General features: G+C 40.8%; 1 protein-coding gene and 1 long non-coding RNA gene across 2 annotated transcripts in view; both read left to right on the forward strand.

The window, feature by feature from the left end:
- Positions 1–634: 634 nt before the first annotated feature.
- Positions 635–14,391, forward strand: LOC309611572. The gene is made up of 2 exons (XR_014234601.1): positions 635–8,560; positions 10,674–14,391. It is a non-coding gene; the product is annotated as an uncharacterized lncRNA (long non-coding RNA).
- Positions 14,392–21,133: 6,742 nt separating this feature from the next.
- Positions 21,134–23,823, forward strand: part of ERICH3 (glutamate rich 3) — a 116,940-nt gene continuing 114,250 nt past the window's right edge. The window contains exon 1 of the mRNA XM_082354754.1: positions 21,134–21,549. Within this exon, the coding sequence (XP_082210880.1) occupies positions 21,527–21,549 (23 nt within the window). The 5' untranslated portion in view covers positions 21,134–21,526. The remainder of the gene's footprint in view (positions 21,550–23,823) is intronic.

Raw genomic sequence — 23,823 nt, forward strand, 5'->3', positions numbered from 1 at the left:
CTTTTGATGCATCCCATAGGTTTTGGGTTGTCATGTTTACGATTTGTTTCTAGGTATTTTTCAGTTTCCTCTTTGATTTCTTCAGTGATCTCTTGGTTATTTAGTAGTGTATTGTTTAGCCTCCATTTGTTTGTATTTTTCACAGATTTTTTTCCTGTAATTGATATCTAGTCTCATAGCATTGTGGTCCGAAAAGATACTTGATACAATTTCAGTTTTCTTAAATTTACCAAGGCTTGATTTGTAACCCAAGATATGATCTATCCTGGAGAGTGTTCCATGAGCACTTGAGAAGAAAGTGTATTCTGTTGTTTTTGGATGGACTGTCCTATAAATATCAATTAAGGTCATATTGTTTAATGTTTCATTTAAAGCTTGTGTTTCCTTATTTATTTTCATTTTGGATGATCTGTCCATTGGTGAAAGTGGGGTGTTAAAGTCCCCTACTATGATTGTGTTACTGTCAATTTCCCCCTTTATGGTTGTTAGCATTTTTCTTATATATTGAGGTGCTCCTATGTCAGGTGCATAAATATTTACAATTTTTATATCTTCTTCTTGGATTGATCCCTTGATCACTTTGTAGTGTTCTTCTTTGTCTCTTGTAATAGTCTTTATTTTAAAGTCCATTTTGTCTTATATGAGAATTACTACCCCAGCTTTCTTTTGATTTCCATTTGCTTGGAATATCTTTTTCCATCACCTCACTATCAGTCTGTATGTGTCCTTAGGTCTGAAGAGGGTCTCTTATAGACAGCATATATACAGGTCTTGTTTTTGTATCCATTCAGCCAGTCTATGTATTTTGGTTGGAGCAGTTAGTCCACTTACATTTAAGGTAGTTATTGATATGTATGTTCCTATTACCATTTTCTTAATTGTTTTGGGTTTGTTATTGTAGGTCTTTTCCTTCTTTTGTGTTTCCTGCCTAGAGAAGTTCCTTTAGCGTTTGTTGTAAAGCTGGTTTTGTGGTGCTGAATTCTCTTAACTTTTGCTTGTCTGTAAAGGTTTTAATTTCTCCATTGAATCTGAATGAGGTCTTTGCTGGGTAGAGTAATCTTGGTTTTAGCTTTTTCCCTTTCATCACTTTAAATATGTCCTGCCACTCCCTTCTGGCTTGCAGAGCTTCTGCTGAAAGATTAGCTGTTAACTTTATCGGGATTCCCTTGTATGTTATTTGTTGCTTTTCCCTTGCTGCTTTTAATATTTTTTCTTTGTATTTAATTTTTGATAGTTTGATTAATATGTGTCTTGGTGTGTTTCTCCTTGGATTTATCCTGTATGGGACTGTCTGTGCTTCCTGGACTTGATTGACTATTTCTTTTCCCACAGTAGAGAAGTTTTCAACTATAATCTCTTTAAATATTTTCTCAGTCCCTTTCTTTTTCTCTTCTTCTTCTGGGACCCCTATAATTCGAATGTTGGTGTGTTTAATGTTGTCCCAGAGGTCTCTAAGACTGTCCTCAATTCCTTTCATTCTGTTTTCTTTATTCTGCTCTGCAGTAGTTATTTCCACTATTTTATCTTCCAGGTCACTTATCCGTTCTTCTGTCTCATTTATTCTGCTACTGACTCCTTCTAGAGAATTTTTAATTTCATTTATTGTGTTGTTCATCATTGTTTGTTTGCTCTTTAGTTTTCTAGGTCCTTGTTAAACGTTTCTTGTATTTTCTCCATTGTATTTCCAAGATTTTGGATCATCTTTACTATCATTACTCTGAATTCTTTTTCAGGTAGACTGCCTATTTCCTCTTCATTTGTTTGGTCTGGTGGGTTTTTGCCTTGCTCCTTCATCTGCTGTGTGTTTCTCTGTCTTCTCATTTTGATTAACTTACTGTGTTTGGGGTCTCCTTTTCGTAGGCTGCAGGTTCATAGTTCCCGTTGTTTTTGGTGTCTGCCCCCAGTGGCTAAAGTTGGTTCAGTGGGTTGTGTAGGCTTCCTGGTGGAGGGGACTGGTGCCTGTGTTCTGGTGGATGAGGCTGGATCTTGTCTTTCTGGTGGGCAGGACCGCGTTCAGTGTTGTGTTTTGGGGTGTCTGTGACCTTATTATGATTTTAGGCAGCCTCTCTGCTAATGGGTGGAATTGTGTTCCTGTCTTGCTAGTTGTTTGGCATAGGGTGTCCAGCACTGGAGTTTGCTGGTCGTTGAGTGGAGCTGGGTCTTCACGTTGAGATGGAGATCTCTGGGAGAGCTTTCACCGTTTGATATTACATGAAATAATATCAGTATTTATTGATAAATATTGATAACCAATAAATTGGTCTGGTGGACCAATGTCCTGAACTTGGTTCTCCCACCTCAGAGGCACAGATCTGACATCCGGACAGAGCCCCAAGACACTGTCAGCCACAGGGCTCAGAAGAAAAGGGAGGAAAAAAGAGAGTAAAAATAAAATATAATAAAATGTTATTAAAATAAAAACTTAAAAAATTATTAAAATTTTTTAAAAAATTAAAAAGTAATTAAAAAAAAAGAAAGAAGAGAGCAACCAAACCAAAAAACAAATCCACCAATGATAAAGAGCGCTAAAATCTATACTAAAAAAAAAAAAAAAGGGACTGACAGAACCCTAGGACAAATGGTAAAAGCAAAGCTATACAGACAAACTCACACAAAGAAGAGTACACATACACACTCACAAAAATAGAAAAAGGAAAAAATAAAAAATATATATCTTTGGGAAGTCTGAAGTCTTCTGCCAGTGTTCAGTAGGTGTTCTGTAGGAGTTGTTCCATATGTAGATGTATTTCTGATGTATTTGTGGGGAGGAAGATGATCTCCACATCTTACTCCTCCACCATCTTGAAGGTCTCCCCAAGGCTCATTGCTTTATAGATCAGGATGTGGTAAACATTTTGATAAAGAAATCAAGATAATGTAGCCAAAACTGTTTTTTTATAAGAAACTTGGAGTTTTTGTTTTGTTTTTTTTCAATTCTTGCATCTCAGACCAATGTAAAATTCCAAAATATGAATAAATGCCACCTGATGACATTTAAATTAGCATCTGAAATACATGTTGTAGATATTAAGCAGATGATTCAAAAATAGACTTTGTAATAAACATAATTTTTATTTCTTGATCAAATATTTTTACAGGCAAGAATAATTCAGATTGCCTGTTTAGTTACTATAGGATACATGTTTGCAAGTTATGGTTATAACCATATTACCCAGCAACATTGACTCACTTTATGTTGCGAATTTTTATTCTCCTTTGTGCTGCTTTTAATATACTCAATACATACTTTTTCTGAAAAGAATACTGTGTATAATGATTATTCTTGTGGAACCACGTAATGTATTAAGTGAAACAATTTTAAAAATGCATATTTTCTGTATGTAGTACCCAAAGAAGTTTATATATATTATATATATATTATAACTTTAGGTTGTTAATCCAACAGTTACCTTATTTCTTCTTTTTTAAAGTTTCTATGTTTTATTTAATGTACCCAATTAAAGGAGAGACATTATATTGTTAGGTAGTATAGATGGTTAAAAGTATAAGGTATGCTTTAAAGCTGTAAAGTTACGTTTTTATATAAAAAAGACTTGAATTAAATAATCTGTTCTCACTCTTCAACTGTCACAGGTCAAATATGTTTACTGAAGAAGAGATTTTTAGTTTATTTCTAGAGTATTTCCTCACACTTTATGGTTTTAAGACTATTGTTTGATGGATGTATATGATATATATATATGTACACATACACATACATATATGTGTGCATATATGCATACATATATGTGTATGTAGAGTGTACATACAGATATTTTGAAAAATAAACTGAACTATCCATTCCTGGAAGGTGAGGGATTTATATTTTATTTCATATTTGTATCTTTCTTGGCAGCTCATTCATCCAAACACCCAGCAAATATTTGTAGAATAAATGAATATAAGTGCATGCCTTTTTCTGATACTCAATGGACAAAATGTATTCTTTAGAATTACTTTGACAGCAAGGGAAACCATGGTCTCTTTTGCGTTATATGTAATTTCTAAGTTTATAATCATAGCTGTTCATTTAAGATTTTTAAACCTTCCTTTGAAAAATATTATGGTGATCCGAATTTCCCAAAGATCGTGGGTGTGCTTTTTATGGGAGTACTTAGGCACTGTTGATACAAATTGCTGTCTCTGGGCCCTTGTTTCCAAATTGCATGCAATAAATGTTTTCAGGTGTGATCAATATTTTTTGAAAGTCTCCAAATTTAGTTTGTAAAATTGCATGCTTGGCTTGTGGAGCAATTATGCTTTCACATGATGAGAAATATTTTAACTCTTTCCTAACGTCACATACAAAGAAAAAGAAGAGATCTGCATTAAGAACCAGGGTTTTCTCTCTTTGTTTAAGGAAAAGAAATGTTCTTTTTCTTTTTAGCCATACAAGCATAAAGTATCTTTAAAAATCCTTCTTTCCCAGAGTCCACATCCAGACCTACTCTAATATTGGCTGATGCTCCTTTCCAAAGCACTTTCTACTCTGCCCATCCCCACATTTCCTGCCCCAATTCAGGTTCTCATGTCACTAGAGCTCTTTTAAACATCTTTCTACTTCACCTGCCTGACCTTCACTAGTCTTCCTCCCTCCCTCCACAGTGCAGCCAGGGTGATTTTTCTAATGAGAAAATCTGATTGTATCACTGTCATGCTACATCTTCCTTCCAGTGGTGCCTGAAGCCTAGATCATAAACCCACACTTCTTAGTTGAGCTTTCAAAGCCCCTTGGGATTGGGCCCTCTCCAGCTTTCCAGCCACATCTCTCTCCATGCTCTCTGTGCTCCAGGTGAGTTGAAATAACTTCTGATTTCCAATGTGCAGCCCCTTCCCCTCCGTATGCCCTGTTTCCTTCCCTTCTTGAATGGCTGCAAATTGTTTACCATGTTCTGGTGTTAAAGTGGCTTGACCTCTTTGGAAAAATGGGTGTAGTGTTAAGTACTTAGATTTCAAATTCTCAGATTAGAAGCAAGATTTTAAAAACAGGAGGAAATTTAGTAAAAATTCAAGGCTAAAAGGAAATGTTAATAGAAAAAAACCCCCCAAAATATTGTAAAAAATAGGATACTCCCCTCCCTGCCCTGACTTAGGCAAAAAAAAAATGCAACCAACCCTCCACCCCCTTATTTCTCTTAGAAAAGTCACCCAATCTCACACACAAATAAAAGTAACTTGATTTGCAGATCAGCTCTGGGATTCTACACTGGTCCTAGTTAAAAGTTGCCTCAGAAGACCTATTCATCTTTCAAGACTTTGGCATCACCACCTCTGTGAAGCCCTCCCTGATCATGAGAATAAATTGCTTCTGTAGGCCCCTGTAGCATCTTGTGTGTCCCCAACCTAATTATTGTGCTGACATACACGATTGTAATCTCTCTACAGATCGGTGTGCAGACAGATATTTCTTCCCCAGTAGATGGTTAGATTATTGAATGGAAGGATCATATCTTGCCCTATCAGTAGTTCCAGTATCTGTCACAGAGCCTGAGACATACCAGGTAGTCACAAAAGACAGGTTTGTTGGAATAAAATGTATCCGGGAGGACCGTCGTCTGAAATAGTTTTTGCTGCTGTTGACAAAATGCAGTTTGTTCCTCACCAGCAGGTGTCGCACTAGCTCTACGTTTTCAGCACGGTTTTTGGCTTTTCCGTTATGCTCTATCATATTAATTGGGTTGTTATGGGAAGGAGATGATAATTTAGGCACTGTTTACAGAATAAAACTGATTTAACCTTCAGTTTTTCTGTGAACATTTTTTTCAAACGTAGTGTTCCAAATGAAACTGCCAAAGTAAAAAGAAGACTTCAAATTTAAAAAGTGATTAGAGTGAAATAAAAATTCAAGACGGGACATCAAGTTAAGAACACAGGAAAAATGTGAAGCACGAAATCAACACCTCAGAATGGTAATGGCACAATAATAGCTATAGCCACACAACTGTTTCTTTCCATCTCACAAGCAAAATGCAAATTGTGTTTGATATTTGACCAAAAGTGCTTAAAGAAGAACAAGGCCCAGAATAAAATGTGCTTTGTTTGTAGGGTATCTTTAACTTTGAGGAGCTCAAGATCCTGCATAAGGAACTTTTAATCACAGACCTATGAACATTATACCTGCAATACGTTCACAATCTGAGAACCAGGGACACAGAGAAGCAAACAGAAAAGGAAACAAAGGAGATGATAAATGATCCCTCGAAGTAGGAAGGCATACAGTGAAGAGAATTCTAAAAATAAGATAGAAAGTGGCCAGATACACATTACCAAATACTTGCAGCTCAGAACAGTAAAGGAGAGATTGAGTCTTGGAATCAGAAGATCAGGGTTATGGATTCTAAGACTAGCTGTGTGACCTAGGGCTATATAGATTGTCCTCTTAGATTGTCTGTATTTTCAAACATAAAAATAAAGCTGATATCCAAACGGTGTTGTGAGGGTCAAATAAGATAATGCATGTTAATACTCTTCATGTTCTTTGAAATGCTATATGAACATTAAGTAGTATTAGAGGAGAAAAGTGAAAGTAACATTTGTTCAGCATCTACCCTGTGGCAGGTAAGTGCTGGGGCGGGGGCACTTGACGTAAAAATACCTTCGATTTCTACCAATGGGCAAGACTCACCTCACCAGTGAACTGCAACCACAGCTCACTGTTTTCATTCTCAGCCATCTCCGTGTTCCAAAACACACGTCTCAGACAGGGAAATTATAGATACTACCACCCATCCTTCAGCATTGAAGGATCTTCATGAGGGGTGGGCTTTATCAGAATTGGTAGTTTGCAGCACCCAGCTGGCTTGTGGTAGTGGGGAGTCAGACTTAGTGCTTCTAAGGAAGCTCTGGATGTGTTTGCCAGCAGATCCCTGCTCAAAGTTTTCTTTTGAAGGAAAAAGATGTAAAGGAATCTGTCATCACATCAAGAGCACATATACCTCTTAGACCTTTTTGGGCAGATAGATGAGACTTTTTTTTTTAAGTCAAAGTTTTCTTCTATTACAGGGTAAAACCAGTTTTTGGAAGATGACACCTTGAGACAACAAGAATAATGTTTACTACATAAATTAAGATCAGTCTCTATTCCTGGCAGTGTTAGCAATCTATATTTCTAAGTTTATTGATTTCAATACATGCACAAGATTATAAGTTGTTTAGTAGTTTGTGACTTCCATTCCAGAAATAATTCGATTTGGACAGGCAAAATATGTTTTCTTGAAAGTATATACTTTGGATGCATTGGTATCAAGAATGTTATTATTCTAATGAACTTCACATGGACTTGGTGAGAAAGAAGTAGCAAAAAATAAGATAGTGAAAGAGAGAAAGGAAATTCCAAGATTTTATCCAGCTTAAGGTGCAGAAAGCAAACCCTACAGCAGTTTATGTCCTCAATTCAATCCTAACATTCTCTCCTTTTATTTGTCCTTGGCTTTTATAGAGCTTACATTTGAGCTATTTGCTGACAAAAGAAACCAAACAGTGCAGGAAATTAAACTTTTCTTCCTAAAAAAATTATAGAAGTTTGGATCATTATTACACAAACACTGTTAGAATATTAGCAATCTATGCAATGGATTTTAACTTCCATAGATTTTTCTTGTGCGCTTCTGCAAAACTTCATCATTTCCATGGCTGTTGAACTGTAACTATTGCCAATTCCTAAAAAGGCAGGTCAAATATTATGTCAATTGCTGATTAGTAGCTCTATTCCTTGACAAGTTTACCAGCGCTGCCATTTGATGTTTTGTACAGAGCGGAATTAATGTTATTCCAGGAGGTAATGGTAATGAACTACATTTTACACCCACAGAGGAGGCTGGACAGCAGGGCAGTCTTGCACTTTGGTCTTTATCTCTAAGCAGATGCTTTATCACCTCAAATCCTGTCTGTCAAGTTCCCCCAAATAAGCTGGATTTATTAAAATGGGTTGTTACTCATTGTTCTGATAACGAGCTCCACTACTGGCGACTGTTCAAAGAACCACAGAAAAGCAGAGCAGAGGACCTGTTAATAGATAGCAAGCCGCCTACACAGGCAGTGGGAATTGGATATGACTTTTAACTCCACGTCATTGATGGTAATTTTTGGTTGCTTGCCCGATTTGCCTGGGGCAACTAAAAACATCACCTTAGTTTTATTCAGGCTAATTGTCAGCCTGTGCAGTGGTGCCAACTTTGAGAAATGATTGACAACCAGATATACAACCTCAGGTGTATGAGCCTCCAGTTCATAGTCATTAGCACTCAGTCACTCAGAGCTGGCCTGCCCCAAAGACAGTAGTGGAGGCCAGCCGTCTGACGGGACCAGAGAGCTCTGGGGAGGCGCAGCTGCACGTTCTCACCCAGATGTTCACGATTCTTGTTGCATCATTGACCATCCCCGGGCAGGGAAAGCTGGATTGCTTAGGGTCTCTTGATGACCTTGTCTGACACCCATTTGTGTGCAGGGGCGGTTCAGGCTGGACGCCATCTGGCCTGACTTGGCCGGCCGTTTCGTCATGTGGCTGCCTTTCCACGCTGATGGATTTCTCTGAATAGCTGAGTGTGTCAAGCTTCACTAGGTAAGTGAAAAACAATGCATAAGCCCTGGAGTTAGTCACCGCATTTCTTCTCAATCTAGAAAATTGAGGACTGCCTCTCTGAGACTTGTTTATAATTTTAGGGAACACACAGGATTAGAAAATAGATTATTATAATATCTGTATATAATATCCATTACCTTTACAATCTAACCGTATCTCAAATTCTGTTCTTTCTCCATTTATTCTTTTTAAACACATTCCCTCATACAGTTAAACAGAATTATTCCGCACCTGTCACTTTTTTGGTGTTTCTAGTGCTCTGTTGTTTAACCAAAATTCTATCGAAACTAAAATCCATATGAACAAGCTGTCAGAGCTTACATCTAAACACAGGGCTGAAGTCAGATGTGCTGTGAACTAAAGGGTTATACCTTAGTCAGGGAAAGACACTTAAAATTATACAGTTAGTATGACTTTTCCCCCAGTCTGAGGGAAAAACATCCAAGGAATTAAAACATTCTCGAGGGTCTCCTGGTGGTCATCCCCAGTTTCTATCTTCGCTGAACTTCCTAAGATCTCTGCTTCTTCCTGAGAATGTCTTTCTTGTCAAACTTGGCCTTGAGAAATTTCATGTAGCCTTTGGGGAAGATGTACTCCCCACCTACAGGGGCTTGAATCGCCTGAGGGTCCAGTGGTCTCCCCCAGTGTGATTTTGGGTGGAGAGAGGAACGTTCAGGGGCTCCAGCAGGACAGTGCAGGATGGCATGTAGCCCTTCGAATCCTGCAGAGCAGTCTCACGTCGGGGAGTAACCCTAATGGATCCTTCCTTAGATCCTCCCATCAGTACAGCTGGTCGTACTTTGCTTTATCTTCAGTCACCCAGTAGACGTCTGCTGGCTCACGTGGAGACATAGATGCATGCACGGACCTCCCACCCACATTCTCTGAAGGACAAGCCTTCTTTTCCAGAGACAGTTGAGTCCTCATCTGCTGTCATAAACTGGAAGCCAGCGGGCAGAATTCTAACCACAGATAATTTTTGTTTCGCTTACATAATGTTCTAAGAATGAGAAAATTTCACCAAAAACATCTGGCATTTTAGCTTCTTTGGAAGTTCTACAAGGCATTTCTAGAAGGCAACAAACAGCTGAGCTCTGGAGCCCAGGTTTAGACAGACCATATGACCTCATCTGCTACAGGCCTGTCACCCCTAGTGTCTTATGTTTTTCTTCCTCTTTTGGGTTTTTGACTCCTGGTTTAAGGGGAGGAAAAACATTCTAGATTGGACACAGTGGAATCAGCAGAACTCATTAATATACAGAGAGGTGTTAGGTTCCTTATTTCTATTCCCACTCCCTTTTCAAATTGTGATTCTTGGGTCTTCCAGGAATGAAAAATATAGGTCCTTTACTAAAACATCTACTCTCTGTGTCTATTTGCTTAGTTACAGAAGATCTGACAGAAATTTTGAAATTGTGACATATGAGGGTTGGTTCAAGCACTTTATATAAGACCTCAACCTCCTTCCAGGAGGGAAGTGAAGGAATTTCCTTCCTCCAGGGCTGGAGGATCATAGGAGATTGCCACCAGCATGCATTCACAGAGTTAAGATTTCCTAGGAGAAACCTTATAATCCGTTTAGTTTAATATAACTCTGTGTGAGGATCTCCTCTAAAACATTTCTGATTCTTCTTCTTGATTTCTAGAGATAATGAGCTCTCTACCATCAAACACTGCCCATTCCATTTGTGGACACACATGGGTGTGATGTGTGCTCCTACTCATAGGGTTGTTGCAGTAGGATTTCTAATTGTTGTTTGATTCTGGAAAGTTCTTTCTTTTACTAAGCCAAAAATCATCTTATAAATTCTTCTTCTAATTATCTCCCATGAAACTTCTCAGGCTCTTCTCTCTACTGTATGAAATCCTTTCAGATATTTGCTGACATTGATACTTTCCATAGTCCTATCATGTTTAACTTAGACATCACCAGTTATCTCAGTGGTTTCGCCTATGAAATGGTTTCCAGAGTATTCACCATTTTGCTAAACTTACACTTGATATTGCAACTCTATTATTTTGGAATGTTAAATTTATCAATACAATAATACCTAGAAGTAAGTGAAACAGTCTTTTTGTATTTTAATTTCAGCAGAGGTCCCACAGACAGAGAACAAAGCAATACGTGCCAATAGGACTGCCAAGCCGCACAACTGCAGGGGGCACCATTCACATCATGGTCTGTGAACAGTACATTCTGGAACTGTGCATGCTGTGCCCAGCCTTCGTGACCCTACATGGACGTCCCAGACACTTCTTAGAAAGAAGTGCTGGGCACACTTATAGGATGTGCATCAGCCCATCACTCACTCACTACCAGGGTAAAAGAAGGAAGACAATTCATTGCAAGAAAGAAGAAGCTGGTGGTGAAGATTTCATTGAATAAAACTATACAGATGTTGATTTCTCCCTGTTTCCACAACTACCTACCATGGATGAGAGGGAACACTTTCTCCTTACCTTAAACCAAATGAAGAGGGCTTTCAGAACACAACGCAGAGAGCTTGGGCCTTGCCTCTGAACTTGGAGAATGCAGTGACATTAGCACCTTGAGATAGAACTCTATCATGGGGGCACAGTGTTCCAGATGTGATCAGATCAGTGAAAAACACAGAAGAACTTGTCCATCTGAGAACATACACCAGTATCACATTGATTTCTTAGTTGCCATGTCACAAAATGGCTTTATACTGAGTTTCCAAGCAAACGTCTAGGTATTTCTTATATGAACTGCAATTGGTTCAGGTATCTTGATATTTTATTTGGGCAAATAATTTTTTTTTTGAGGTCAAATCAGAATCAACTTGCTATAGAGGCAGCATCATTAAATGTGGATTTAGATTGCCTTGGTTTGTGTCTCACCTTGTCTACTTAGCTGGCCAACGCATTAATCTCCCTGAGGCTCAATTTTCTCACCTGTACCATGAGAATAATACCTCTCCTTCCCCCAACCCTGGAATTGTGAGAATTTAATGAGCTAGTGTGTGAGGGTGGTTAGCACACTGGCAGCACTTGATAGACACCAGTTCCCTTCTGCCTTCTTTTTTTGTTTTTTAATTAATTAGTTAATTATTTTTATTATTTATTTATTTTTGGCTGCATTGGGTCTTCTTTGCTACGCTCAGGTTTTTCTCTAGTTGTGGCGAGCAGGGGCTAATCTTCATTGTGGTGAGCAGGCTTCTCATTTCGGGGGCTTCTCTTGTTGCAGAGCACGGGCTCTAGGCGCGCGGGCTCAGTAGTTGTGGCTCACGGGCTCTAGAGCGCAGGCTCAGTAGTTGTGGTGCACGGGCTTAGTTGCTCCGCGGCATGTGGGATATTCCTGGACCAGGGCTCGAACCCGTGTCCCCTGTGTTGGCAGGCAGATTCTTAACCACCGCGCCACGAGGGAAGTCTCCTTTTGCCTTCTTGATGACACCCTCCATTTGTGGTTTTGCTCATCCCCAGCCACGATGTAGGGGACAATGTAACACAGGGGCTGAGAGCCATTGCTAAGAAGGTGTCACCACTTACAAGCCTGTGACTTGGGCAAATTACTCCAATTCCCTGCTTCTCAGCACCTTTCTCTGTTAAAAGGGGGAAATAAGAGTATTTGAGTGTAAGATGAAACATGGCATTTAAAGTATTTATTACAGAAGTTGGCACTCGGCACATATTCGGTGATATTTTTTCTTTAATTATCATTACTGTTGCTGCGACTATAGTATAGTTGCTTATTTGCTTTGATGACAAGGCCTGAAACTGTCCTCCAGAAATCTGGACAAAAGGTCTCTTTGAAACACATTTAACAGTGTTTGCTCTGGGGACGCCTGGAGCACATTTAGTTTAATCAGTCCGAAAATGAGTAGCCAGTTTCCAGAAGCGGGAGGTGGAGGGTGGGATGGCCAAAGAACCCCACTTGACTGTCTCTCATTCATTCTGATTCATATTTCCTACGAAGATCTCTTGCAAATGCCTCTGAGATGGATCCTCTCCCAAACTCTAGGTGTCGTGATCATATCCCCCAAATTGACAAGTTACTTTGATTCTGTCCCTTTCATTTCATCCGTCAGCTCTTCCTTTTATCGAATTAACTACAGAGGAGTTGCTTCGCTCCTGGATTCCTCTGAATTCCCTTCCCTGCTGGTCCCTCTACTAATACTGCAGTTTTTGCCATCCTCTTATGGTGTCATCTATGTTTCCTGCTGTGCAGCTTCTCAGTACCCCTCTGGACTCTAGGGGGACAAACTGGGTCATTAGGAGTTAAGTTGCAAAACGATGGAAAAAAGTAAATTTAGGCTTGTCCTAGTCAAAATCTGAGGTTTGGGATATAATAGTGTTTAACAACCATTTTATAACCAAGAGCTCCTTGTATATTATTTTTTTAATCATCATAAACATAATGTTTTGACAAATACTGCATTTTTATTCAGGAATGATAACAAATATTGTTGTCCTAAGAGAAAGCTAAATGGACCACAGTGAGATGACCCATAAATTCTGATAAAAAAGAAAATTGCTATTTTTATTTAGCTTAGCCATGTTGCCCTCTGCAAGTATACTTTTTTCTTCCAGAATCCTGAGAATAGCTTGCACACCCATATTATTACTTTAATAAACCCTTAGAAGTTTGCAACCTCAGATTAGGAATTTCTGGGTATGGCTTTAGCTGGAATCATTAAAACCAAGTCTTTAGTGAGAAAGATGTCATGTATATAGAAGAAGATGATGGTTTAAAACTAAATAATTTATTCCTTTTTTATTTGTTTCTTTAGTGTTAAGATGTTTATCTTAATTACTACTTTTAGGGGAGTAGGCATGGTGGGAAAAGTAAGAGCTCTGGATCAGAAAGATCTGGTTCTTATTACTTACAAGCTGGTTGACCTTCATTAAGCTCGTAAACCTCTTTGAGGCTTGGTTTCATCATCTATAAAAAGATCAATAACACCTCATCTATAAGATTGGCGTGAGGATGAGAGATACATAGGTAAAGGGAAGACAGTGACTGGCACAGTGTAGATAGTTATTAAAGTGTAGCTCTTATTATGAGGGTGAGCAAGGTGCCATTTTCTGAAAGCTTACTGGTGAGAAAACTGAGGGATGGAGCATGTCAGGAGCTTTCCCAAAGTCACATAGACACTCTATGGCTGTAGTATAGGCCAGCTTTGCTGTGATAGCCAATAAACTCCAGATCACAGTGGCTTCAAAAAGCAAAGGTTTGTTCCTCATTTGTGTTCATGTCCATCATGAGTCTGCAGGGGGCACTGCTCCATGCTGTCCTTAGTTTGGACAACAGGCTAAGGAAAGCACCACCATCTGGAATGTTGCTGATTGTTGAGCCCAGGGGATAAAAGATGCAGAATCCTGCAGGAGCCCTCAAACAATTCTACCTCGAAGTAACACACATCATTTTTCACTCATATTTCATTGGCCAGAACAAGACCTATGGCCGTGCCTAATGTCAAGGTGACAGAGACGTGCAAGCCCCATCTGAAGTGGAAAAGAAGCAGATATGGGTGAATAGAAGCACCTCACATGGTGACAGAATTCCAGTTCAGACCCAGGTCTCTACCTCTTCTTAAACCACTTCTTTATAACATGGCTTCATTGGTACATCTGAAGAAATTCCCACAATCTAAATGTCATATATGCATGACTGCTCAAGTTTAAGTGCAAAGACGTGATGCCAAGCAAAGTGAAGGGGATTTGTGCATTTCTTACTTTCTGTGATTGTAGATAATTGAAGCTGAGTAAGTGCCTTCCATTTAAGACTTTGCCTATTTCTATGTCACTTATTGCCTTTTAGGTCAGTAAAGCTGTATTTTTCCTCTTGACTTCTTTTCCCTGCTTGCCAAGACTTCTCCATACCACAGCACACCCCAGTGTTAACAGCTTCACTTTTTTTCCCTTTGGGTTACAGCCGAGGAAATAGTCTCAGTTCCTGTGTGAGCCTATAGAACACATCGGAGGGGCAAGGCCATGCAATTTCCTGCTCTCCTGTGCAGTGATGTGGAGCTCTGGCTCAACAGAGCCCGCCTCCTGGATCCCTGCCTCGGCCAACCATTTAGCTTAGGGGAGAAAGCTCCCTATGGAAACAGCCCTGTGCGGGTGCAGACAATAAACCCTGTTGTCATGATTCCTCCTCTTCCACCAAATTGTGGAATCTGAAGTGGACTTTATTAAACGAGAGAAAAACTTACCTAAAAAAGAAACTCGGAGGAAGGGAGAAACCCCACAATTCTGACTTTGGGTCAGCTATGGGGACTGTGTTACAAAATCCATATTTCAAAGAATCACCAGATTTTTCTTTCCAAATGAATTTGTAGAGCTCAGGAGCTCACGATTTTGCTGTTTTAATCTGCCTACCTATTGATTTATTTTCACTGTTTTGGGTTTTCCCACAGTTAGTTGACTGGTGGATAATCTCAGTTTCCAGCTCCCACTCCAGAACGGTATTTTCCCCTTTGTATGTTTTTGATGCTAGGTCCACGCGTCCATTTCTTTTATTGTGATAGGAAAGTCTCCCTAATTCAGAATCCATGATCACTCCAACAATGCAAAAACTTTTTTTTTAACCTTTGTGCTCTTAGGGAGAAAGCGTTGGCTGAGCAATTCTTAGTGAAAGCATACTCAAGCTCCTCTAGGGGTGCTTATTTACATGAAACTAATATGTGAATTATCAAAAAAAAAATCTTTAGTCAATATCTGTTTCTCAAGGACCTTATCAGGTAGCACCTTAATTTTAGGATTAAGACCTTAATCTAGTTTGAGTTATAATATGAATTTGTAGGTCATAAAGCTATGCTGTTATTTAAAAATAAATACTACAGTTCAGATTGTTTCATGAGCTTCTCTGTCATCCCCCTCCTATATGAACAATCCCAGACTTCTGCTCAATGCCATGAGTCTACTTTTAACCTGAGTTTAAGAAGTGCAATGTTTTTTTCTATACAATCAACTCCATTGTATAGAGTATATACATTCCCCCTTTTCTTCTGGCTAGAGAAAAGAAAATTCAGTCAGTAGTTTACGATGCTTGAATGCTTGAAGATCAGTGCTGTCTGCTTCCATGGAAGAGCCAAGTCCAGTGCCATTTGAACCAAAGGAAGCTGTAAAACTTTTTAGAGATTGTTGCTCTTAAGGGCTAGAGGATGTGGAACATTCTATATACTCTGTCAGAAAACAGATGTTTGGTAATAAATGAAATCCCTGCTCTTTGGTTTCTTTTCACCAGCCACATTACTGAGCCATTGTGCATGGGGAAAGCTGGGAGAATATTTGGTACAATTGAGAACAACTTTCCTTGGGATCAGTGACCTTACAATTATTACCCTCCCCATGCGTGGTTAAGTTCCTTACGTCTGGAAGGTGGGAGGGAAGAGAGCAAAGTGTTTAAAATCGTGGGTTCTGGAATCATGGGAAATGGAATTTGAATCTCAGTTGTGTCACTAAGTAGGTGATATTTAACTTATCTGAATCTCAGTTTCTTCATCTGTAAAACAGGAATAAAAATAACACCCACCCTACAGTTGTGAGGATCCAAGGAGTGAAGCACTTATAATAGCGCCTGGTACACAGTAAAGTCAACAGACATTCTCTGCTATTAGGCCAAGCGGAGCCTGCGTGAAATTCTATGGACTCCGCATATGCTATTTCTCATGGCAAACAGTAGTGTCAGCCGTCTAGAGCTGCTTAGGGAACGTTGGACCAAATAAGCAAACCTAGTCTTCCGTTGCATCCAGCCATTGTGAGATCTCTGCTCCGTTCCTCTCCCCGGATTCAACGCCTGTGACTTAGAAAGCATTTTTGGCTAATGGTGGATAATCACAGACATGGTGAGCTTGTTACCATCTAACAAATTCACTCGTACATGGGTGGAGCCAGAGCCAGGGCAATAATTATTATGACTCTTATTATGTCACCTGCTTTACATCCTTTCCTCCAAATGGAGTATCCAGGAAAACATGAATTACACTCCTTGTATCACTTACTTAACAAATACTTATTAAGTACTTAAATTCACGGCAATTCGATTGGGCTGAAGAGAGAGCAGAAACTCAGCCTGCGGTTGGAGGAGAGAAGATATGCATGCAAACAACACCGTATATGCATATACAGCGCCGACAGTATAGACACTGTGTTAGAAGAGGGGGTGGCCCCGCAGCAGGGGCTTGACACACCTGAGGCCTGTTCAACTCCCGTTTCCTTGATGAAACCATCAACTTCTACCTCTTCTTTTCCTCCTCTTCCTTTTGTCTCATCCAAATCACAACCTCCATTAATGTTTGGGCTACAGAAACTAGGACAGGGTCTATAGACACTGAGTTCACTGTCAGCTTGAGAGGCTTAAATGGGGAGATCTTGGCTTGGGGAAGACATCCTCTTCCCCCCAAGCCCCATCTACCCGGCCAACTCTGACACATCTTTTAAGCCTCATCTTACGTACTGCCTCCTCTGTGAGTCTTTCTCTGACTTCCCTGGACAAATTTTTTGGGATAGGGATGCGGATGTATTTATCAGTAATATAATTGTTTGAAGACAATTAAAACACAAATATCCTGTATTCTCCTTACAGATTCCTTAGTGGTTATGCCTCCCCAACAGCTTCTGTGTTTCTCTCTTCTCCATCAGGGCCAGTCTTTTCCCTCTCCTGGCATAGAATCCCTGGGAGAGGATGGTGAGGAATAATCAAGGTGTCAAGGCTAGATGAAATAATAATGTGATTAGTGAGAAGTGGTGTTCAGCGTCACAGAGAGTGGGTACATGGCTGGAAATGGTGGGCGATGGGGGTAGGAAAGGACCATCAGTCAGAAGGCACCTCTGTATTGCACCTTATTTGTACTTCCATCACAGCACTTGGCACCGCATCATTCTTTGTCTGCATGTCTGTGTAGCCAATAGACTTCAAGCTTCAGGGCAGACAGGACCTCTGTTCATCTTTGAGACCTCAAGCATAGTAAATACCACTGATTTCCCATGGCCACTAAATGACTCCAGTGACTGCCCCATTCCAATCTGTCTGTAGATTCCATCCAGCTCAGAAATAGGGGTAGAAGGGTTTGGGGACATCTTGCCTATCCTGGTTGCTCTGAACTCTAAATTAGGGATGCCCCCTTGAATTTGTCACTCTATCCATTGTACATGCCCTCTCAGCCTTTCCTATACCTAATGCCATGCTTCACTAAATGGCTCACTGGAATTAAGTCAATTAGGGAAGCTTATTAGGGAAGGCTGGAAAACAATTCAGGTTTGAAGTTAAATCCTTGTACATTTGTTCTTCATTTTCCAACTTCTCAATGCTGCAGCTTTGAAGGACCCAAGCTAATGTTGGAGAATGTAAGGTATTAGGAAGCTCTCTTGTAAACTTAACCATCTACAACTGTGTCCTGAGGAAATGCTTACATTACTTCTTACTGGAGTTTTATACGGTGTTGCTAAAAGAAGGGAGCCCTGGGATCACAGCAAATCATCAGGCATGTCTGTTATATCTGAGGAGAAAATCTTGATGACTTGATCTTTATCTGTGGGAGAAAGATAAACCCGTGGGAAAACATTCCTCCCATCTGTTTATTCATTCCTTCATTTGTTTATTGCGCACATACTCTGTGAGAAGCACTGTGGTAGGTGCTGGGGATAAAAGGTGAAAGATGTGATATCTGTTCTCAAAGTCTAGAAGGGTAAATTATCTCTCTGATTGCAGTGACAATCTAAACTAGGGTGGACAAATTTTTCTGTAAAGGACTAACAGTAAATGTTTTAGACTTTGTGAGTCATAAGATCACTGTGGCAACTACTCAATTCTGCCTTTGTAGCACCAAAGCAGCCATAGGTGATTCACAAACAAATGTGTGTCTATGTTCCAACAAAACTTTACTTATGGATATTGACATGTGAATTTCATGTAATTTTCATGTATCCTATGATGTTATTCTTCTTTTGATTTTTTCTAACCACTTACTAATGTAGCAACCATTCTTAGCTTGTGGAATGTACAAAGATAGGCAGCAGCCTGGATTTGACCCTTGAGCTGTAGATTTCCCACCCTTGACCTAGGAGATGGTCACTAATGGTTTAGATCTGTGATTCTTAAGTCTAGCTCCTATTCAACCAAAGCAGAGATCCAATCAGCATTGTAGGAGTAATTCTTGTCTTTTCTTCTCTCCTGCTTCTATCAATCTCTTGCCGCCAAACCCTAATTCCACAAGTCTTCCTACAAAACAGAAATCTTTTATAAATTTATGATACTACTGGGGACATCTGGGGACTTGTTTTCCTGTGAGAAAATGAAAATGACTCCAGTGACTATTTGGTCTCTGAAACAGTTTAATTTACTTTTTTTCTTTTTTCCTTTTTCCTATCCCCATACTAGAAATTAACATAAAAATTCCTTCTGGCTAAATTCCCAATACATTCTCACAGTGAGCATTTTCTGAAGTGAAAATTAGTAGCTTCCTTGCAGTTTTCATCAGGGATGTGAAATTGTGCAGCTCACAGGGGTGGAGAACTCAAACCCCATTTATGAATTAATACATGCTGCTGAGGGTACCTTGCTGTCTGCGGAGAGCCATGGAGTCTTTCCTACAGAACCCTGAGTATATAAATAGTGTATTTTAATTTCCTTTCTCATTCCACCAGTGAGAGACTACCATTTTCTATTTGCATGAATGAATTAATATGTAACAACTAGTACCTATATAAGATTATATTATTTACACCATCCTTAGGAGTTGGTAGCACTTGGGAAAATTATAAAGTCTCTCTATAGTCCCTCCTCCCTCCCTCCCAATTTTTATCCAGGTGAAATCTACTTACAGAGAGCATTAAGGACACCGCCCAATGGGAACCACAGTCAATGGGGATAAGCTTATAGGGGAAAGAGCGGGTTCAAGTCCCATTTATGGCTGTGCAGTGATTAGGTATCTATAAGGCTTCCTTGTTTAAGCATAAGGTGCCACTTTCATATCTCTCATCTTCCTTCTTTGACAACCTCTGCCTCTCTCCAGCTGCTCTAGCCATCTGCTTCCCAAAGCAGATTTGAGTCCTCCATCTCTGGATCTAAGCTATTGAGCTAGAACCCTATTTTGTCTCCACTGAGATGGCTCTTGGTCTTTCAGGTCAGAAAACTCTGACAGTATAGAAAATTTGACTTCTGCAGCAATGCACAAGACTTATGGGAAAAGGAATTTGTAATTGTTAAAAACACAGGCTTTGGAATTAGATTTGTATTTGAATCCTTGTTTTTCCACTTAGGAGCTATTATAGACTTCAGGCAAAATAATTAACTTCTCTGTGTCTTAGTTTGTCTTATGAAATGGAGGAGAAAACCTACCTCAGAGAGTAGAGGTGAGGATTAAATGAGATAATGAACAGTTAGTAAGTGCTCAATAAAGGGCGGAGGAGAGAATTTAGTGAGTACTCAATAAAAATGCTACCACTTTGAAGAGATTTTTTTTCCTTCATTTATACTCCAAACATTTGTTGAACTGCTGTTTGCCTCTGAGAATACAGAAAAATAAAATAGACATATACCATGAAATAGAGAAGCTCAGGTTCAAGTAGGAAAGACAGCCATAGATCAGTAAGTGAGGGCAAAACAGAGGTCTGTCCAGGCAGAATGGGGCCCCAGAGGTGGAAGTCATCAACTCACCTGGGGACGTCAAAGAAGGCAGGGTTTTGAGGTAAGTGTTGAAGGATGAATAGAAGTTTGTTCGGTTGTCAGGGTGGAAGCATGTTCCCATGATAGGAATAGTGCAAAATTTGGTCTTGCTAGAGTTTAGGGTAGCAGAGGTAGAGAAAGTGGTCACAATGAGGTTGATGAGGATGCTGGGGACAGATGATGAAGGGCGTTGAATGTCGTGCAAAGGAGGCTGGACTCTAACATGCTCGGTGGGCCTTTATGATGTGTGGGAAAGCAGAACGCCATTAATGAGCCGACATCCTTCCAACTCGTAAGTGTGGCTGAGCTAGAATTGAGATCCACTGAGCTCAGTCACCGTGGATGTGTCCAGCCCTTCACTTACACATGAGGAATCCGAGGCCAGAGATCAAATCACCCAGTGTAGAACCTGATGAAGCAAAAACGGGACTAGGAATAGCTCATCTGAATCCAGTGCTTCAAACTTCTTCCACACCAAGGCCCTCTCACGTAAATCCAGGCTTCTTCGTCTAAGCCCTGCATTCTCGCTCCTGGATTCAAATACAAGTTCAGTTCCAGGTGCTAGCATGCTTCACTGAGTAACAGCATCTTTCCCACCTTCTGAATGTCAGAACTGTCAGTCCTGCCTGCTGGAGGTGGGGGCCTCAGCTAGGAGCAAGGATGGGGGTTTTCCAAGGAGGAAATCCACCAGTTGCAATCTCTGGCAGTTGCAGAAACAAAATCAAAACTCAAAGCTTTCTTTTCCTGGAACTTGCAATCTAGGGTCTGTTTTACAGTTGGAAACCAAGGCATCACACTGTAGCTGCTCCCTGCTCTTAATTACCTTACCCTCGGCCCATCACCTAGCCCTCCCTTCCCCAGGGCCTAGCAGGAAGCACACCTGCCTAAACAGGGTGTGTGTGTGTGTTTTCAGATCTCAGGTGCCTAGGGAACCCGCGCCCCAGAGCTACAGAGCAGGGGCCTGGGTCTCCTCCCACATCTGGGCCCAGAAAAAGGGCTGGAAGCTGAGCTTCACTTCCAGCTTCCGCAGGCTCGGTTCCAGCAGCCCTCGGGCTTCTGCAGAGCCTCCGCGCCTGCCTTCCCTCCTGCCTTAGCAACAGGGACGCTGCGGATACCGCCGGCGGGTGGGGACCGGGGAGGCTGCCTGCAGCCCGGGCGCCCAGGGGCGGCGGCGGCCCAGCCCCAATGCCCCGCGCACGGGCGACCGCAGGGCGGAGCCACCCCGCGAGCGCGACTGTCGCGGCGCCAGCGTGCACGGACCCCACGCACCCACCCTCCGCACCCGTCGCGGGTCCAGAAGGGATCCTGCAAAAATGAGCCATTCTCACCCCACTGGGTAAGTGACAAACGGAGCTCTTCCACGCCGCGGCAGGTGGCGACTGCAGCCAGCGGCCCCTCCGCCCCCCTCCTGCTGCGGAGGGAAGGGGCGAGAGGGGGCGAGAGGGGGCTGGGGAGAGGAGAAAAATAATACGGATTCTGGGTCGCAGCAGGGATGGCAGAAATCCCAGGCTTCGTATCTCCTCCCTCGCCTTTCACTGATGTTCGCCCGCTTTGAAATGTTCGCTCAGGAAGGATTAAAAAATGGATGTGAAAAACGCATACATTAAGCAGGGACGTTAGCTGGCATCAAGAGGATCCTGTGTTGTGGAACATACGTGTTTAAATGCAATAATAGAGGTCACAACATATGCATTCGTTTGGAGAATCAGGGCTTAGGGATAAATCCTCACTGCGGCGTCTTGCATACAAGTGAAGTGTGAGTTGATATAATATTGAGGGAGGTGTCATTGTGAGGGGTACCCCTTATTTCAGGATTTTAATCTGCCCGATCTCAAAAGGATCATAGGGGGTATTTTAAAAGTACTGTGGCCGGGGGAGGTGGTGTGACGCAGGAAGGCGAGAAGGAAGAAGCTATGTGCCTGTGTGTTTACACATGAGCTCCCGTTGCTTTGGGCAGGGTGACTCCTCAGAAGACATATTTTGGCAATTATTCAACCTGTTTTAGGAAGTTAACAGTCATTTACTGGCTGTTGAAAAGAGAAAACAAAACAAAACAAAACACAACGAACCCCCAACCGGTCTTGGTCCTTTTACTGGAAGAGAGAGTATCCAATTTCCTTCTGAATTAAACAGTGTAATGCATATTAGATGGTTTTTTATTATGATACTTCTAGTAAGCAGATAATATCCTAGTTGATCTTGCAACTAATTTGAAGATGCTTTCCTTTTTAATTAAATTTATTGCACATTTTCAAGAGCAGCAAATTAGCAGAGGACAACATATTTAAGATCATTTGGAGTTTGTGATGTCTGAAATACCACATTAGTCGTTGGGCTTTGGATTTACAGTCAAACTTAAAGATTTTACTTTTTAATGTATTCGCTGAGCGTTAGACATAAACTAAAATGTTTGAAAAAACTAAAGGCGTGGGCTTCCCTGGTGGCGCAGTGGTTGAGAGTCTGCCTGCCAATGCAGGGGACACGGGTTCGAGCCCTGGTCTGGGAAGATCCCACGTGCCGCGAAGCAACTGGGCCCGTGAGCCACAACTACTGAGCCTGCGCGTCTGGAGCCTGTGCTCCGCAAGGAGAGAGGCCGCGATAGTGAGAGGCCCGCCCACCGTGATAAAGAGGCGCTCCCGCTTGCCGCAACTAGAGAAAGCCCTTGCGCAGAAACGAAGACCCAACGCAGCTAAAAATAAATAAATAACAACAACAACAACAACAGAAAAGGAATTCCTTAAAAAAAAAACAAACAAAACTAAAGGCGTATAAGGTGCCATATTGGAAGTCAGTTTCAGAACTTTTTGGAAAGTGATGTAGCTGTTCTAAACAAGCTTCTTATTTATCTCAAATAGAGTTTAGTTTAGGTACTTGAACGCTTTGACGCTGAACTCCTGTGCAGTTTTAGTTGCTGTGGGTCAGTGGGATGTAAATGGCACTACTTTTCTGCAGCTGCTCTTTGCAGTGTGTCCACATTCAGGAAAATGAATGTGTCAGTTATGGTTGTCTTCCTATGTTTTTCAGGTTTTTGGCTAAGTTAGAATCTGATTAGACCATTTAATCATCTATTTTCAAATGTGGAAAAAACCTGTAGCTGCTTATTAAATTGTGCATGATTAAGATTTCAGGAACTGAAGTGAAATTTTTCTGAAGCTCCATTAGTTCCAAGCACATGGAAAAAAAAGGAAAATGTGTGATCTCGGGAAAGAGCGTGCTTCACGGTACTCTGCAAGAAAGACAGTAAGATACAATAATAATCTTGCACTAAAATTGTAGGCACCATATCTCATTCATCTTTGTGCCCCCTTTGCTTATTCCTGTATAAAGAAATGCTCAACAGATGTCTATGGAATGAATGATATCATCTGACAGTGTGTCCAGTCTAGAGGTGGATGCATTCATTCACAAAAGAAAACCATATTAGGGCTAAACATTTATCAAGTGCTTACCATGTGCCAGGCTCTAGTCTACTGTGTAACAAGAAATACCTCATTAATCTTCCCACTCACTCCACGAGGCAGGTTCTAGTCACCCTTATTTTCACAGATAAGGAAACAGAGGACTGAGAAGTTTCCAAGGATTTCACGGTAAGAGGGCTCAGAGTTGGAAT

This window comes from Balaenoptera borealis, assembly GCF_965194805.1.
Source record: "Balaenoptera borealis genome assembly, chromosome: 1".
Taxonomy (NCBI): Eukaryota; Metazoa; Chordata; class Mammalia; order Artiodactyla; family Balaenopteridae; genus Balaenoptera; species Balaenoptera borealis.